At 41.5% G+C, this 16,479-nt stretch overlaps 1 protein-coding gene across 5 annotated transcripts; it reads left to right on the forward strand.

Moving 5' to 3' along the window:
- The first annotated feature begins 91 nt into the window (after window positions 1-91).
- On the forward strand, window positions 92-16,433 carry vit (vitrin). Of its 5 annotated transcripts, none has more exons than XM_061284680.1 (23): window positions 92-231; window positions 3,645-3,725; window positions 4,112-4,177; window positions 4,683-4,839; window positions 4,927-5,060; window positions 5,132-5,209; window positions 5,355-5,555; window positions 5,978-6,022; window positions 6,439-6,477; window positions 6,563-6,613; window positions 6,904-6,966; window positions 7,385-7,447; window positions 9,405-9,479; window positions 9,624-9,689; window positions 9,999-10,061; window positions 11,301-11,363; window positions 11,543-11,590; window positions 12,383-12,448; window positions 12,567-12,714; window positions 12,794-12,897; window positions 13,864-14,090; window positions 14,305-14,818; window positions 15,165-16,433. In XM_061284680.1, the coding sequence occupies exons 2-23, from the start codon at window positions 3,692-3,694 to the stop codon at window positions 15,341-15,343; spliced, it is 2,484 nt and encodes an 827-aa protein (XP_061140664.1). In that variant the 5' UTR covers window positions 92-231; window positions 3,645-3,691; the 3' UTR covers window positions 15,344-16,433. The 5 variants fall into 5 exon arrangements, with proteins under 5 accessions (XP_061140664.1, XP_061140663.1, XP_061140666.1 ...); XM_061284679.1 differs by having other exon boundaries at window positions 123-264; XM_061284682.1 differs by lacking the exon at window positions 9,999-10,061 and having other exon boundaries at window positions 123-264.
- Window positions 16,434-16,479: the final 46 nt, after the last annotated feature.

Raw genomic sequence — 16,479 nt, forward strand, 5'->3', positions numbered from 1 at the left:
TGCAAAGTGCTGACATGCTGCATGGCTGCAGGCTCAACGCATCCTCTCTGTGCGTGAGCGAGGAACTCGCGTGTCTCAAGTGGGACGGGCAAGTGAGGAAACTCTGGCTCCATCCACTTCTCCACTTTTAATCAGCAGCTCCGATCATGCACGACTAAAAAAGTCCAGGTGGAGGCTTCACTCACTTGAATGGAGGCGTCAAACTAGTGCACAAGGATTTACTTTCGCAACGTGAGTTGCTGCGAGATTACTTGAACTCATTGAGTAAGTTATTTTTAATAACTTGGTGGATGATGGCAAATTTGGCTGAATGAAAGCTATACTTTCTTTCTTTCTGTGCGTAATTTCTTTCTGTGCAGGCTGATTGTGGAATGGTGTTCCGGTCTGTTTTTTGTTGTTGTTGTTGTTGTTGTTGTTGTTGTTGTTGTTGTTGTTGTCTTGTTTTTGTTTTTGGGGGGTTTTGTTTTTAACCTGTTAGTTACAAAAACGGTTTTCATTTTTATTTTAACGTCAATATTTATTTAAAGACTGCAACACTCATTATTATTATTATTATTATTATTATTATTATTATTATTATTATTATTATTATTATTATTATTATTATTATTATTATTATTATTATTATTATTTATTAATAGCAAAGATCCTCCCACTTTTTTTGAATGATTTTAAATAGAATGAATTAAGTTGTCCAAGGCAGCCATTCAAAGAGAAAAACTTTTCACAAGTGGTGATTAATTTTTACCCTCCAACCTCAATATTGAAAGACTGAACTTTGAGAAGGCTTTTTTTTTATGTTCATGCATTGCACACATTTCTTGCACTGTACTGTATTTTACATGTCTACCAAGTTAGATCAGGGAAATCTTGTAACAACAACAAAACTTCTAGAAGCAGACTGGAGCAGGCTGTGGCTTGCACAGAAAGCAGTGCCAGGTATTAAAGTATTCCAAGCTGTACTGAGTCTGATCACCAAACAGGGCTCATGGTCGCTTGAGGGTTTAAAGATAACTTTGAAGATTAGCCTGTCTTATATTTTCTCATTTTTTCCTTTCCAAACCTCCCTCAAATAAATCATTTACTGTCATAACATCCAGTAGTAAGTGTCATAGTTACATTTACAACTGTATGTCAGTGTGCGTAATTAAGCCGTGCAAAAGTACTAAGATGGTAAAATGGCTATAATTATAATATTTTCAATTACATTATTATTTATGTGAAAGCCCTTAAATGAAAGCTGAAAGTCTCTGCACACACACGTGCACCACACAGTAAGATAAGGTTTTCCCCAATGACAAGAATCGCTGACCCAATGTTTGGTCAAAGCTTTTAGAGGAGCACTCCCATGATGCTTTCACTTGATTTGTTGACTTGGCACATGAAACATGCTTACAATACAACTGTGACACCAGTGAATGCTGGGATTTAGCAAAACCAGCACATCCCTGATGTACGTGTGTATCTCTGTCATCTCTAACGATAGGATGAATATGCAGTTGTGTGCAAGGTTAAGTTACCATGGCACTGAAGTCACTTTTATTTATACTGGCAAAGTGGGTCAATTTGGGACAAAATGCACTTTTTCCACCTTGTTCCTTCTGACTGTGAGTATTTGTTTAAGGAGCGGGAATGTATAAAAGGCCCTTTCAACACCTCAAGTGTGTACAATGCAGGTGTACTGTATGCCGAGCGGTGAACTTTTGACTGGATTGCACTTTGAAAAAAGGCTCCTGCAGCTGCCCTTCATCCTGTTTGCAGCGTCTTTCCACCTGATTTCCAGGTGTCCCTTATCGAGCACAAGCCGATTCCTGCTGATAGTGCATCAAATGGAAATACCCCTGCAGCAAATTTTTACTCCTCGTGCAGTATGCATGAAAGTTTGGGAAGAGAGTTCAATTCTGTTTTGCGCTCTTAATCCACTTTATGGTGAGAGGGTTACCCTGATGAATGTGCTATAATTCCTTCAGTTATGTGGTCTGTCTGAGCTGACAGGTTTACTACGGAATAAGTGAGAACTGGTGCGCAGAACCTTTCACCTTCTGAGTTGGATGGGGAAAATTCCTCTGTCATTTCCGTTTCTTTTCTGTAGCATCTGCGGAGGGATCACTACTAGTGAACAAAGACCGATCAAAATTCTAACATGGATAGGTAACAACAGCTGCAGTTTGAATTTTTTTCCTTGATTGGAGAGAAGCAATATGAGCTGTAGACAACTTTTCATTTATTTCTATTGGGTCAATGGGATGCAAACAATGAAGAGAGCTCCATTGTGGGAAATTGAATGAGAAAGACTTTGACAAGACCCTCCTTGCAGTAGTTGACTTAACTGAGCAAAGTGTGATGAATTGTCCCTCCACTCCCAATGCAGGCCTGCCTTTTAGTAGCAGAGTATCTGCCCCAGCTTGCTAAAGTCAACTCATACATGAGGGAAATGGTCGTCCCTGACGATGCAGAAGAAATCTTCAGACTTCCAGTGCAGTGGAAAAATGAAGTCAGTGCTCATGAATGTGAGATCAAAATGTTTAGCTGCATCGGGCATGTTTTACCGCTGCTGTTTAAGAAGTTAAATCGGAACAATGTTCTCGGTAAAAACTATGTAGATTAAAGGGCGTGGAAGGGATTTGTAGTATTTAGTTACTGTGTATTGGGTTTCCAAATGGAACATGCAAAGACAGCGGAGAACAGAATAGGGCTGTCACTATTGATTATTTTTAGAATTGATTATTCCATCAATTAATCAAATAGTGCGATACATTTTTATTTTGTGTATGACAACCTTTTTTCTGTCCAGTTACTCTTTATTGACCCATAACTGTTGTATGGTAGATATTGTTTAGTGAATAAAAAAAAATTGAAACAAAAACATATTAATAAACATAAAAAACATAAAACCTATAAATACAATGATATTTTATTGTGTATTCTTTCTGACAAATACATTTTGATTGGCGGTCTTTATCAATGTGATTGTTGGCTGCAGTCGCGTAGAGCAAGCTATCTTGTGTCATATAATCGTTTGTTCCTTTCACATGGTTAAATAAGGCCATCAAAATATTAATATAAGTGAACCTCAGTGTGACCTTGATCCTGAGATGGTCACATTGGTCCTCTTTCACATTGACCTGTGTGTGACGAGAAATTACCTTTGCGGGTGGTATGGCACTCCAGTGCCAACAGCGAGTTCATCCAACAGTCTGTCGGTGAAAAGCAGGTGAAAGTAGCTCGAAGGCCTTTGTGGCTGCTTATCAAGGCTTGAATCGATACTTCAGATGACCTGCAGTGTGGATTCCATTTTGCTCGTGTTCACGCCAGACAAAAATAACTGGCGTTCAGCTTCCCGTGGTCATCACAGCCATCTGATCTGTTCAATCTAATTTTGCTTGCACTACTCTCTAATTGACTCTGCATGATGTCATTTGTATTCTTTTGCGACAAACAAGTTTGTTACAATTGCCAGCTGTGAGGTGTGGAGCCTCTTTATTTTGTTTGTCAATACATCCAAGCACAAGCCACGTTATATTTGATCGTCTTGTGTGGTTGAGGAGGTATGCAGCTTTTAGTCCAGGTCTTGCACAGCGGGAGAAGTATACTCAAATGTTTTTTGTCAAATGTTAAGTTCTGTTTTTGCTCACTTTTCAAAGAGTTTACACAAGGACATCTGGCCCACGGAACCAACATACACTCAACCATGATCAGAACATCAGTAACTGTCGTCTGCCTTGGTGAGTTAAATGGGTTTTCTTTCACTTAATGTAAAAGACGTATGGCAAGATTCCACAAAAGGGAAAAAATTGTTAACACTGTAACTGATGCCAAAACACACACAAATACTGGCATCACACTTAAAGTTGAGTTAACATTACAAGATCTCACAGGCTTCATAATGCTTTTTTTTTCTTTTCCCTTTGAACTGAAGAAATGTTGCGTTCAAGTTTTTGAGCCCCAAAACACACATGTTTTTATGATCAATGATCCTTTTGTATTTCTTCTTAAGTTGTGTTAAGGGCCCCTCATCATTTTATTACCCTCTGGCTGAGGGTTTAGATGTTAGGTGTCAATTTTATCATCATATCATTGTCATGATAATCTTCCTGTATTTCACACACAGCACTCCTTCTGTCCTGCAATTGTCGGGCCAAGCCGAATGGGTCAAAGAGTAAGAAACCAAAGCAAGGTAGCGATCAATGGCACGCAACATGTTATTTTATGTCAGTTATAACGTGGTCGTCTCCGCCTTCTCACTCCTCCACCACCTGCTTGACAACCTGCCTCTTGCATAAATCATTTCATAATGTCAACGCTGACACCGTATTAGATTTATTAATTATGAGGTTATCCAAAGTGCTTTGATGCCATGAAACTATTGCGTTGATTTGTTATAGCAGGTGAACTCTAAATACAGTATACGCTTACTCAACGGATAATGCTGCATTTTTCTGAAAGATAAAAGTCATGTCATCCATTGGAGTAAATTATAATGCAGACTAAATCCTAGGAACAAATCCCCAATTAAATTGTTTGCTGTGACAATGAATTGATTGTAAGAATTGCTGATTACAAGCCACTTAATATGCGTATCTGCTTAACAAATAATCGGCTCATCGTTTTAGCAATTGCAATGTTGTCAAAACAACAGGGAACTACCGTATACAGTAAGCACGCGTCTCCTCTGTTCATAGTGGTTCCGGCCATTGAGTGCGACGTCAGAGCCGGAAAGATTAGTCTCCCGGAATTTATAGTCAAATGCCCCTCGCACTGTCGGGAGACCAAACAACAGGTGTACGGAACAGCTGTGTTCGCTTCCATCTCCAGCATCTGCAACGCCGCCATCCACAGGTACATAGAAGCCGCAGTGATGATAATTATTAAGAGGTTAAAGGCTTACAGAGGAAGCTGAAAGGGAAAATGCATATCTGCCAACAGTGGCATCATCACCAATTCGGGAGGAAAGGTGATTGTGAGGAAAATGGCAGGCCAGAACATCTATAAAGGCAGCAACTCCAATGGCGTACGCTCTCTGTCACTTCCGAAATGGAGAGAATCCTTTGTTGTCACAGGTATGCGTGACAGCAATTTATTTTCGTGAACACAACATAACTAGATTGACATACCTTGCTGCTTTCTTTAGAGGGGAAGCCCAAGAAAGGTGTGATCTACCCAGCTACCCTTAACTTTGTTCCTTCAAGACCAACTTATGTGAAGACAAGTAAGAGGAAGGATGAGTTTGTTCGAAATGACGTTTCTGGAAGCTTCAGTCAAAATGTTATAAATCAAAGCCCAGGGCCACGGTAGACATTCTTTGTGCTCATCCATCTTGTAGACGACAGGCTTCATTTGTCATCTCCTCTTAGGTCAAAAGGACAAAGCGCCCACTGCGCTTCCGACAACAGCAACACCTGCACCCACTACCACCACCACCACCACAACAACACCTGAACCTACCACAGTCGTCCCCACGACCCAGGCTCCCACTCCCACCACGACGCCTCCTCCCCCACCGCCCCCTACCACTCTCAAAAGCCGCACTGGCGTTCATAAAGTCAGAGATGCAGGTGACCCAAATCAAACCTGTTTTCTGATGGATCAATGCATGTCACGTGAAGGATTCCACAGTCCACACAGACGATCCATCGTGCTGCCTAACTAACATCTGAACAGCAGTGTGTCACTACTAGCTCTTTTTATTTTTTGGGGCCAAAACAGGCCTTTATTCATGTGATGGCAGCAAGTGTTGTCATTACAAGTGGCTGCCGCACTGCCTTGCACTTGTGCTGCTATTTTGACTAACTGACCTAAAGCTCGTTCGATCGCACCTCTCACCACCTCAAATACATGTCAACATTATCAAACACTTTGAGAACAAAAGCAGCCACAGTGAGTGCTCAAAGGTGCTGTGTGCTAAAGTAATGTGTGGCTCACATGCTGGAAAACCTCTTTTCAACTAGTGATGTTTTCTCTCCTTGCTTTTACTTAGGCAGCGGCCACCCATATCTTGCCCATGTAGCAGCTTCTAGTTCAAGTGAGTGAAGCAAATGACGTGATTTATAGAGCTCATTTCCGCACAGCAAAATCATCTATGGCAAGCATTAAGTATTTGCTTCTTAGAGGCGCCATTCAGCAAAAGCCTTTTTCACAAAGTCGTCGGACAACTGACTCAAATTTATCTTGCTTCTATTTGAATGTAGGGAGTGAAACATTTCACATCTTTAGGAGCTAAACAGGCAAGTGACTTAATGAGTTAAAAGTCAACTTAAATAGCTTTGAGTCACATATTGTCTTATGTGAAAAAGGCTCAAGTAGTTTAGAACTGAAATGTAATGCGCTATGAAATCATTTGTGAATTTGAGATGATCATAACCTGGTGGGTGGTGGATGCTGATGCAGTTCTATTGATTGTTGCCTAAATGTTTTTATGTTATTCTAACACTGATGTAGGGCAATCACAGAGCGCTCAAGGCAAGAGTCCCAGCCAAGGTAGTCGACTGACTCTGCAGCTCTTAGAAAATCCTTCATGCCACATGTGGCAAATCTTTGACGATATTATGATGTTTCTTTAAAGTATTCCGTGGGAGCGCCTATCCAAATAGATACCCACAGCGTGCCAACGCAGGTACTGTAAAGACAACTTTTGAATATCCCTGATGATACTTTTGTTTGCTTTCCCTTCTTACTAACCTTTAAGCATAAACTTGCATGAACCTTTGTTGCTGTTTTATGGCCACAATTTTATTTTTTTCAATACCGCTCAGTGACTGTTTTCAGCTTGCTTTAACTAGTAAGTATCATGCATTACAAAGGAATATAAAAATATTCATTTTAAAAAAAAAAAAGCTTTTGATGACATCCAAAGACTTCATGTGTTATTTCATATGATCTCATTCTGTTTTTGTCTGCTCACAGGTCTGCGCAGACCAGAGGCAGGTTCGCCTATGAGGAGACAGTCGGCGTCTCCAGTTGGGCCGGGTCAGTCTCATTTTATAGACACGCACCCACACACACATGTACAGGTAGACCTGGTGGAACCAACGTGGAATGTAGGTGAAGGTCAGTGGTGCTTGAACAAGAATGTTGGAGATGCTGTATGAGTGCCCTTGATGTCCACACCCATAATGCTCTTCTATCCTCACCCTAAGACTCACCCAATCAAGCTCACATTCCTTTCCCAGTAGCCACTCTTTTGTTACCGGCCGCATCCTCAAATTCAGCTTTTCACCTCCCAAGAAAAAGAGACAACATTATTTTTGCTTCAAGGACAAAGTAAAACAGATTAGCTGAAATGATGGATGTAGCCTGTGCTTCCTCTTTCCCAATGATTTGTCATCTTCCTGCTCTCCATGTCTTCTACTTTATATTTTTTTCTGTTTCTTATTGCTCCAAGCAGCTTTTAACAGAGGTCAGCCGACCCCAAAGGAACGGACTCCAATCATGAGCCAATCCAATCCTGGTAAGTGACTCAGTAGTACCAGCAGACACACTAATAAGTGGCCAAGGAGGCAGTGTTTTTTTGTTTTTTTTTATCTCCCTGTACTTTCTAAAATTTGTTTTGGGATAAGTTCCTGGTTACACTTACAGATTGACAGTACCATTCAAAGTGATAAAATGACTGCTTTTTATTGCTGATATTTTTGTAGTTGTACTCTAGAAGAATTTGAATCTAGATAACTGCATTTAGCTATCTGAGACTTGCTGTGGCTCAGTATAAGAGGGGAGACATGAAAAATGAGCTTTAAGTGCCTCTGAGATGACTGACGTGGAGATAAAAAGCATTCATCTCGTGCCATATCTGCACTGAAGAAGATAAGACTGTGATGAGAAAGGCTCTCTCTCAGTAAAGTAATTGTACCTTCCAAGAGAGTCCTTCAGGCCTAGCCTCTTCCCATTCCTTGTAAATGCTTGCAGAGAGAGAGAGATCCGGTTTTGCATACACTGTGGTTTTACTTCCTTGCTGCATTCAAACCAGAAGGCTTTTTGTCCTGACGTGGAAGTGCCTCGGTTTTTACTTCTGTGGAATTGAACAGCATCCAATACAATCCATTCAGTCCAATCCATCTCCATGATAATTAAATAACGTTTATCTGCTTGTTAAGTTTATTAGCAGCGGTAATGACGGTTAAAGACTGGGTAAGAGCGCAAAGAGGCAAATTGTGTATAATAAAGGGGAATTTTTTTGACACCCGTCAAGGAAATTTTGAAGGGCAGAGTTGGAAGGTCAGAGGTGGAGATCAGCCATGCGAGGGGATGAAGTGCTCAAATCGTGATGATTTATGGCTTTCTTTTTTTCCCCTATTTGAAAATGTTACTGTTCATAACAATCTTCATCAGTATATAAAATAAAGTACATAACAACATTTGCAAACAGAAGTTAATGCAAAGCAGCAATATAAAGTTTTGCTGCTATAATACAGAAGCTTTTTTTTTAAGCTTTAATGATTACCTGACTTTTTGAATTTAAGGTGATTTAAAAAAACAACAAAAGAAACACACACTCCAATACCATCACACACAAAATGTGGCACTCTGACCTTGTGACCGCTGGTGTTTTTTTTTTTTTTTTGTCTACACTGTCCCAACTTTAAAATAATACTCCCATGCTCCAGTGAGCAGGGAGTCAACACAGAGCTGGCCTGCTCGCTGCCACAGGATGGGAACCCTGAGCCCAGGCTGTGCGCTTGTGTAAGCTAGCCATTTGTTGCACGGAGTGTGCACTGAAGTGGCTTAAGTCCGTTGAGACTCATGTGATGCTCTGCTCTGTATGTTTGAACAGTTACTGTAGCTATACGAGAGTTAACATCATTTTGTTAGAATTTTATTTGATTAGTTTTGATTTTTACAAAAAAGCTTCGTTTTAGAATTGATTGTATTTTTTTTTCTCCGCTAATAGAATGTTTGATCAGAGCAAAATGGTCACAAAGTATTGTGTACTATAGTAAACTACAATTCTCAGGAAACAGTTTTTTTTTTTTTTTTTTTTTTTTAAAAAAAAGCATTTTCATACTGGAAAAACATTTTGATCCGTTAGTTTTTGTTAACTATAAAAACAGTTTGGCACGTGTAGAAAACCAGCTCGCAATTACAGCAGATTAACAAGAACCAAACAGAAACAAGGGGATGCAGACTAATTACACAATGAAGTATTCATTCAGAGTAGGATGGAACTGATTACTGCAGACACACAACTTGGTAAGTATACGTAGATGCATGTTGGTTTTGCGCATTCTTTGTACCTTCCTCCATCTAGCGTAATGCAAACAATCGTAGACGCTCAGCTGTCTGAGTTACTACGGTATGTTTCATGTTTGACTCAAGGCTGAACATCTTGTGTACACTCCACTAATGACGCGGAAGCTTTAGTGGAGGTCACAAGTATGCTCTCCCTCATGCTCTTATCTCCCCCTGCACAGTTTTTCCAAGGAGGGACTGGGCCTCTCCGTCCTTCCCTCGTCCTGAGTGGTTCCCTGGTGCCAGACGATCATCAGGTACTCCAACATAGACCAAAACATCAGTGCTCTGATGATAATGATTCAACAGAATAGACTTGAACTGTGGTTAACTATAGAAGTTGCGGTAATCATTTGTAAGAGGACAAGCACCTTAACTGCAAACCTCTGCTGTATATTTAGATGTTGTTTATGCAGCCCCAGACTCAGGATACACGTGGAGTGGAACGGACACACCGGAGATGACAGGTAAGTCTTGGACAGCAACTTGTTTGTATCATTGCATGCTGCATGTGCACATAGCATGATGCGTGATCATGTGAATGATACAGTTGGACATGTGCAGAGCATGAATGTGTTGAATGGGTGCTCAAAGTAAAGAGCTGTAATGTGACGTGCAGAAGCAAGCTGCAAATTGAGCATGTGAGGTATGATGTTTTCACTGGTTTGGGATTGGCTATGAAGCATGGCATAATCAATCGCAGCCATGGAAATAAGTGCTTTCCTTCTGAAGTTTTTTGTGGGAACACTAACAGGTTTTAAACCATCCTCCTCTAGTTCAGGATCACAGGCCCGATATCTCAGACTTTGAGCGCTGGTATTATAACATTGGATCATACCGTAAGTGTTTTTCTCTTCTGTTCAAAGCCAACTAACAGGTCTTTTTAGTCTTGGATTGGATCTCATTTAAGTTCATGGAAGATTCTTGTATGAAGCCATATGTGGTATTACTAATGCAGAGCTACATGTAAAACATATTTTGGAGTGGTAACTAATAACTTTGACAACATAACGTGTGAGTCAATATTTTTGCGTCTTTGTTAGATTCTACTGGCACTTGTGTTTTACTTTCAGTATTTATTTATTTATTTATTTGATGCATTTATTTATTTATCTAACACTTGGATTTGCCGGACTAATAACTGACAACATAACATTAAAATTGTTTGCCTCTTAGATAGACTCTACTTGCACTTATGTTGTGTTTTCCTTTCAGTATCGATTTATTTAACAATTGGTTTGGCGGCACGGTAGCGCACTGGTTAGCACGTCCGCCTCACAGGGTACGGGTTATGTGTGGAGTTTGCATGTTCTCCCCGTGCCTGTGTGGGTTTTCTCCGGGCACTCCGGTTACTTCCCACTTCCCAAAAACATGCATGGTAGGCTGATTGAACACTCCAAATTGCCCGTAGGTTTGAGTGCGAGTGCGGAGGGTTGTGGATGGATGGATGGATGGATGGATGGATGGATGGATGGATGGATGGATGGATGGATGGATGGATGGATGGATGGATGGATGGATGGATGGATGGATGGATGGATGGATGGATGGATGGATGGATGGATGGATGGATGGATGGATGGATGGATGGATGGATGGATGGATGGATGGACGGATGGACGGATGGACGGATGGATGGACGGTTGGTGTCATCTGTTTACAATAAAATCATGTCGTATTTGTAAGGTCAAAAGTGACATTGTTCTTTAAACAAGTAAGGCTTTTTCAGACTGGACTATTGTGTGTAGACGTCCTCCAGAAGTACTCCCTCAAGTACGTTTAAGGGCAAACTCATTCCATTTGTTTATAGGCTCAGTTATGGCTCATTGGCAAGGCCCAAATAGTTGAGCAAACAGCCTTCGGTTCCCGATTACAGGTTGTAGCTGTTTGAAGACGCCCGCAAAAGCAATCTTAAAAGAAAGGAAATTCCTTCCCGGCATGCACCACTAAATTTCTACCACGCATCCTACCAGATGGGAACCGAAACCAACGGGAGTGGGCCGAGCAGCCGTGATGTTTGTGTTTGGCATGAGATGCGTGTCACAGATGTGCGATGACTGAACATGTGTTCCTTTTAGTGTCCCGAGCCACTGACTTGGATGGCAACCGCCAAGCGCCGCTGGATACAACCGCTACGAGAGGTGAGCTGCGGTCAACATGGCTGCAAAACACCTGCTTGTATCCAGTCCGGCATTAGCTTGGAAAAAAAAAAACACATGACAACCATAAAGATCATCTCAGTTGACGTGACATATTATCATGCCAAGCCTTTCGTGAGTATTGCTAGTAGTGATTTGCTTGCGTGATATCATCTGTGCAGTGGAAACAGTGGATGAATGGAGGCCTGACGCAAACCTATATCAATCAGGTGAGATCCTTATCGATACTTCTTTCTGCCTCACAATGGAGTTGTCTTGGCACCATTAAGTCACCCGGGCGTAAGTACAAACCAAGCTGAGGTTATCCAAGGCAAAAGCATGTGGCTTTGTGGGAGACCTCAAATTGAAGGGATGTTGAGATAATGTCAAACAGCATGATGGCTTATGATCAAAGCGACCCCTGATTGGGTTTACGCAATACACATACACACATTAGAAGGCAGACAGCTGCTGTTATTTGGGAAAATTCCATGATAAAATTAACTTTTGGATTCTTGACTGTTTTTTTTTTTCTATCTGATCATCATATTTCAATGCTTTGGGAAGGAAGGTCCAGTGCATCTGTAATTTTGACTTTTTCCAAAGTTGAAAATTAGTTGATTTCTGAGTTGTTGGCAAAAAAAATTCAAAAATATTTTTTTACATGCTCTCAACATGGGGTATTGTGTATAAAGAATTTAACAAGGTTGGAAACCAAATTATAATAAGCAACAATTTATGTTCACGTATACTTGATATTGTTCCCATGTTCAAACGCTTAGTTATACAACATTCCTAGGAAATGAAAAGAACTATTTTCTGAACATGTTAACACTAGTTTACCATTTAATAATGTGGCTGTACTACTCTATATAAGATATAGTTAATAATATTTAACATTACAATATGTTTTTCCATTCATCAGATGAAATAACCAAATCCGATTTTAGAAGCATGGACCAAAACAAAACCTACCATGCATTAGTGGTTGAGATTTGATGAAGTCTCACTTTTCTTTGCAGGCTTCAGCATGAGAGAGCAGGCACCTGCCCCCAGAGCACCTGAATCTGTGTCGCAGGGAGACCCAGGTATGGGTAGGGGTGGGAACAATTTCACACCACGTTTGCCATTTGAGATTGTCTTTTGAAGCACTTCAAGCTTTCCATGTTGATTAGACTGGAGGTGATTTCTGTGATGTGTCCTTAGACTGCAAGGTGGATCTGGTATTCTTGATGGACGGGAGTTGGAGCATTGGGAAGCGGCGTTTTAAGATCCAAAAGGACTTCCTGGCCGAGGTGGCTCAGGTCATCAACATTGGTGTGGCTGGACCCATGATGGGCGTCGTTCAATACGGGTTAGTTCTCTCCTCTCCTGCCATGGAAATCAAAGCATTTTCAGATGGGGGAAAAAAACATCTGTCTATTGCATGGCAGAGACGACGCTGTCACAGAGATCAGCCTAAAAAGTCACTCCAACTCCAGAGACGTGAAGACGAGCATCGTCAAGATTGTCCAAAAGGGAGGCCTCTCCAATGTGGGTGAGTGCCATGCCTGCACAACACAAAGGGTGCAAGGGAAAAGGATGATATTGTTTGCCTCATGAGCCGGATGCAATTTTCTCATGCAAGGATAGAATTAGATCTAAATTTGCTGCCGTACACTGTTAGTTAAATACAGTCTTGCGTCTGTAAACAGTGTTTTTCTTTGGCTCAGACCAGAAAGAAATTGGTTTGAGGAGTGTGAGGGTGGACTTGCGGGGGCTTTCACTGACTTAAGCGTCTACTACCACATGTGGCTTTGGGCCTCGCTTTAAACATTGCACACGAAGACAAATAGCATTGTTTGTTTGCTCGCTCTTAAATCATGCAAACGTGTGACAAGTTATAAAAGTCACTAACAAAGCGTCTGCTGTTTCACCATTTTTAGAGCAGTATGCAGCCTGGTTAATGACAGGCTAAAGCTGATGCTATATCGTTTCTACGTAGACATACTCGTGTGGACTAGGATAAGAAATAGGCTACACGTGCTGATTATAGTTTTATTGTGTGAAATACAGTGAAAGCAGGCATGGTCAGGAAACACAGGCACAACTTCAAAACCGCAAGTATTTGATAAAGTGAGAGTTTGTCCTCACTGTATATTTAGAACATCCAGGTTCTCAAAGCCTCAAGTATTTGATAAGTTATTTTTATTCCTCAGCATAAATCTGGAGGTTTTTTTTTCCCCCCAGTGTTTTTGAAACAGCACCTTTGTCTGCTTGTTGTACCATGCTCATATCTACCATTAGTTTTAATTGTACCATGACACGTGCAGCATTTTGGAAGTAGTGGCACATCTGTCTCACAATTGTAAAAGCACCAATACGTTATAATTTGTATAAAACTGAACTATATCTACTTATAGTACCTCAAAAAGCTTGTTGGGTTAGGCTCCAGGTCAACCCTGACCCTAAAAACAGACGGATGTATTCTTCTTCACGTTGCTGCCCCCTGGTGTCTAAACAGGTAAGGCCCTGTCCTACATCAACAAGCTCTACTTCAGTGACGCCAACGGGAACCGAGGAGGCGCTCCAAACGTTGCCGTGGTGCTGGTGGACGGCTGGCCCACAGACAAGGTGGAGGAGGCGTCCCGGCTGGCCAGAGAGTCCGGCATCAACATCTTTTTTGTCACCATCGAGGGTGCCGATGACAACGAGAAGCAAAACCTAGTGGAGCCAAATTTTGTAGACAAGGTAGGACCAGAGGGCAGTGATTCCTAACCACTCGTGTCACATTAGTAAACTATGCCAGGGACTTATAGTGAATGAAAATTTACTTATTGTGGCAGAATAGATTTCACACTAGGTACGTTTGTGAGTAAAAAGATTGGGAACTGACTGTCAAAACGTTGGATGGGAAATTCACAAGGACCATTTCATGAAACTGTTTTGTCTTGCGGTCCCGCAGGCCGTGTGTCGCACAAACGGCTTCTACTCCTTGCCCGTGTCCAGCTGGTTCGCTCTGAGGAAAACCGTGCAGCCTCTGGTGAAGCGAGTGTGTGACACAGACCGACTATTTTGCAGCAAAACCTGCCTCAACGCCAATGACATCGCTTTCGTCATCGATGGCTCCAGCAGCGTGGGCACGGGCAATTTCCGCACCGTGCTGCAGTTTGTGGCCAACATCACGCGAGAGTTTGAGATCTCCGACACGGACACGCGAGTGGGCGCCGTGCAGTACACCTACGAGCAGCGGCTGGAGTTCTCCTTTGGCCAGCACAACACCAAGGCCGAGGTGCTCAACGCCATCAAACGCATCGACTACTGGAGCGGCGGCACCAGCACGGGAGCTGCCATCACTTACGCCGCCGAGCAACTCTTCAGCAAGTCCAAGCCCAACAAACGCAAAATATTGATCGTTATCACAGATGGACGCTCATATGATGATGTCAGAGCACCTGCGCTGGCAGTGCATAGCCAAGGTAAAGACCCGCTTTAAGTCTCTGATGGTTCAACTGTGGCATCTGGAATCTTCTTGTTTTACCTTCAAGCCAAAAGACAGTTTAAAAACGTGAATATGGAGTTTCCCTATTCTTCCCTGGTGGTGGTTATACTCTGGTTGCAGTCAATCCATAGAAAGAGTTCCCACTGGCCGCTGAACGACCGATTGGTATGCAAACGGTCGTTCACCAGCAGCCCTGGCAATAACCACAACAACTGAAACAATATCAACAACCATATTGTGACCACACCAACAGAGACATAGATTGGGAGACTCCATTATTTGAGGCGTGTGTGTAACTCTTCCCCTCCTTACCTGCATTCTAGGTGTGATCGCCTACTCCATCGGCATCGCCTGGGCCGCCCAGGACGAATTGGAGTACATCGCTACGGACCCAGACAAGGAGCACTCTTTCTTTGTGGATGAGTTTGACAACTTGTACAAATTTGTGTCCAAGATCGTCCAAAACATCTGCCAAGAGTTCAACTCTCAGCCCAGAAACTGAGGGCGAAACACGGTGGGCTGTTCTATCGGAACACTGACTTTTAACTTACTTTTTCCGCTAGCCACATGTGCCGCATTCATTGACGTATTTGAACAGAGGGGAGCATTCTACTACGGAACACATTTTTGAGAATCGGTATTTGTTCCCCTACCAGTGGTGCTAATAATAGAGACATAGTGTATGTGCTACTCGTCTTTTGGCTGCATTGAAGAAAGCAGCACTGTCCTACATGCCTAATCTTTTTCTGATGTGCCACTCTCTAATCACCTTTTATGAACAGTACCACTCAATCCAAGGGTTTCTACCGAACATTACAATGTAAGGAAGACAGCATTATCTCATGGGATGTATTAATCAATGTAATAGAAACCATTTTTTCCACCAATATGAATCACCAATTTGAATGAACTGATCCAGAAAAACTCGAATAATCCGTACAAGAGCATTTCATAGTAAAACTCATTAGACTTAACAAACAGAAAAACAAAAGGACTACATCAATCAGAGGGTGAATTCCTATGTCATTTAAAACCATAGTACTGTGATGCCTTTTGTTTACATTTGTTGTAGACTGTAATTATAATGAAATGTTTCCCTATGTGTAGTGGCTCTACAAGAATGCGTTTCGCTTGTTGAAATGACTGAATTGAACATTCCATATTTTTATGTATATTAAGACGCGCCTGTAAAGTCTGTGTAGCATCATAATGGCAACTGTTTATAATCGGTGGATTATTTGAAGGTGGTACCAAAATGCAAGTCTACACGATCTAATTGTGATGTGGTTCTTGCAGAAAGGCATTCATCTCTTGAGGCTTCCTTGCGCTTTCTGTGGAGGTGTGTTTTCTTCCTAAAAAGAGAGATTTGTTAGTGGGGACATTGTGTCAGTTCCTTTCGCAGACTATTCGTCATTGGCATGCTGCATTATTCCCTTAACCTTGCGGTCACTTTTAAACATCTGTTGTTTCAAGAGTATTTATGATTGTCTCCCTATTTGTACATATTCATATAAAAGCATTTGCTTACAATGATCTTTTTTTTTTTTTTTTGCAAGTTTTGATAAAATAAAGAAAATGAAGAAAACATTCAAGGGGGTAATGTGTTTTATAAGCAAGCATAAACATGACTGATATCAG

This window comes from Syngnathus typhle, linkage group LG8 (assembly GCF_033458585.1).
Source record: "Syngnathus typhle isolate RoL2023-S1 ecotype Sweden linkage group LG8, RoL_Styp_1.0, whole genome shotgun sequence".
NCBI classification, from domain to species: domain Eukaryota; kingdom Metazoa; phylum Chordata; class Actinopteri; order Syngnathiformes; family Syngnathidae; genus Syngnathus; species Syngnathus typhle.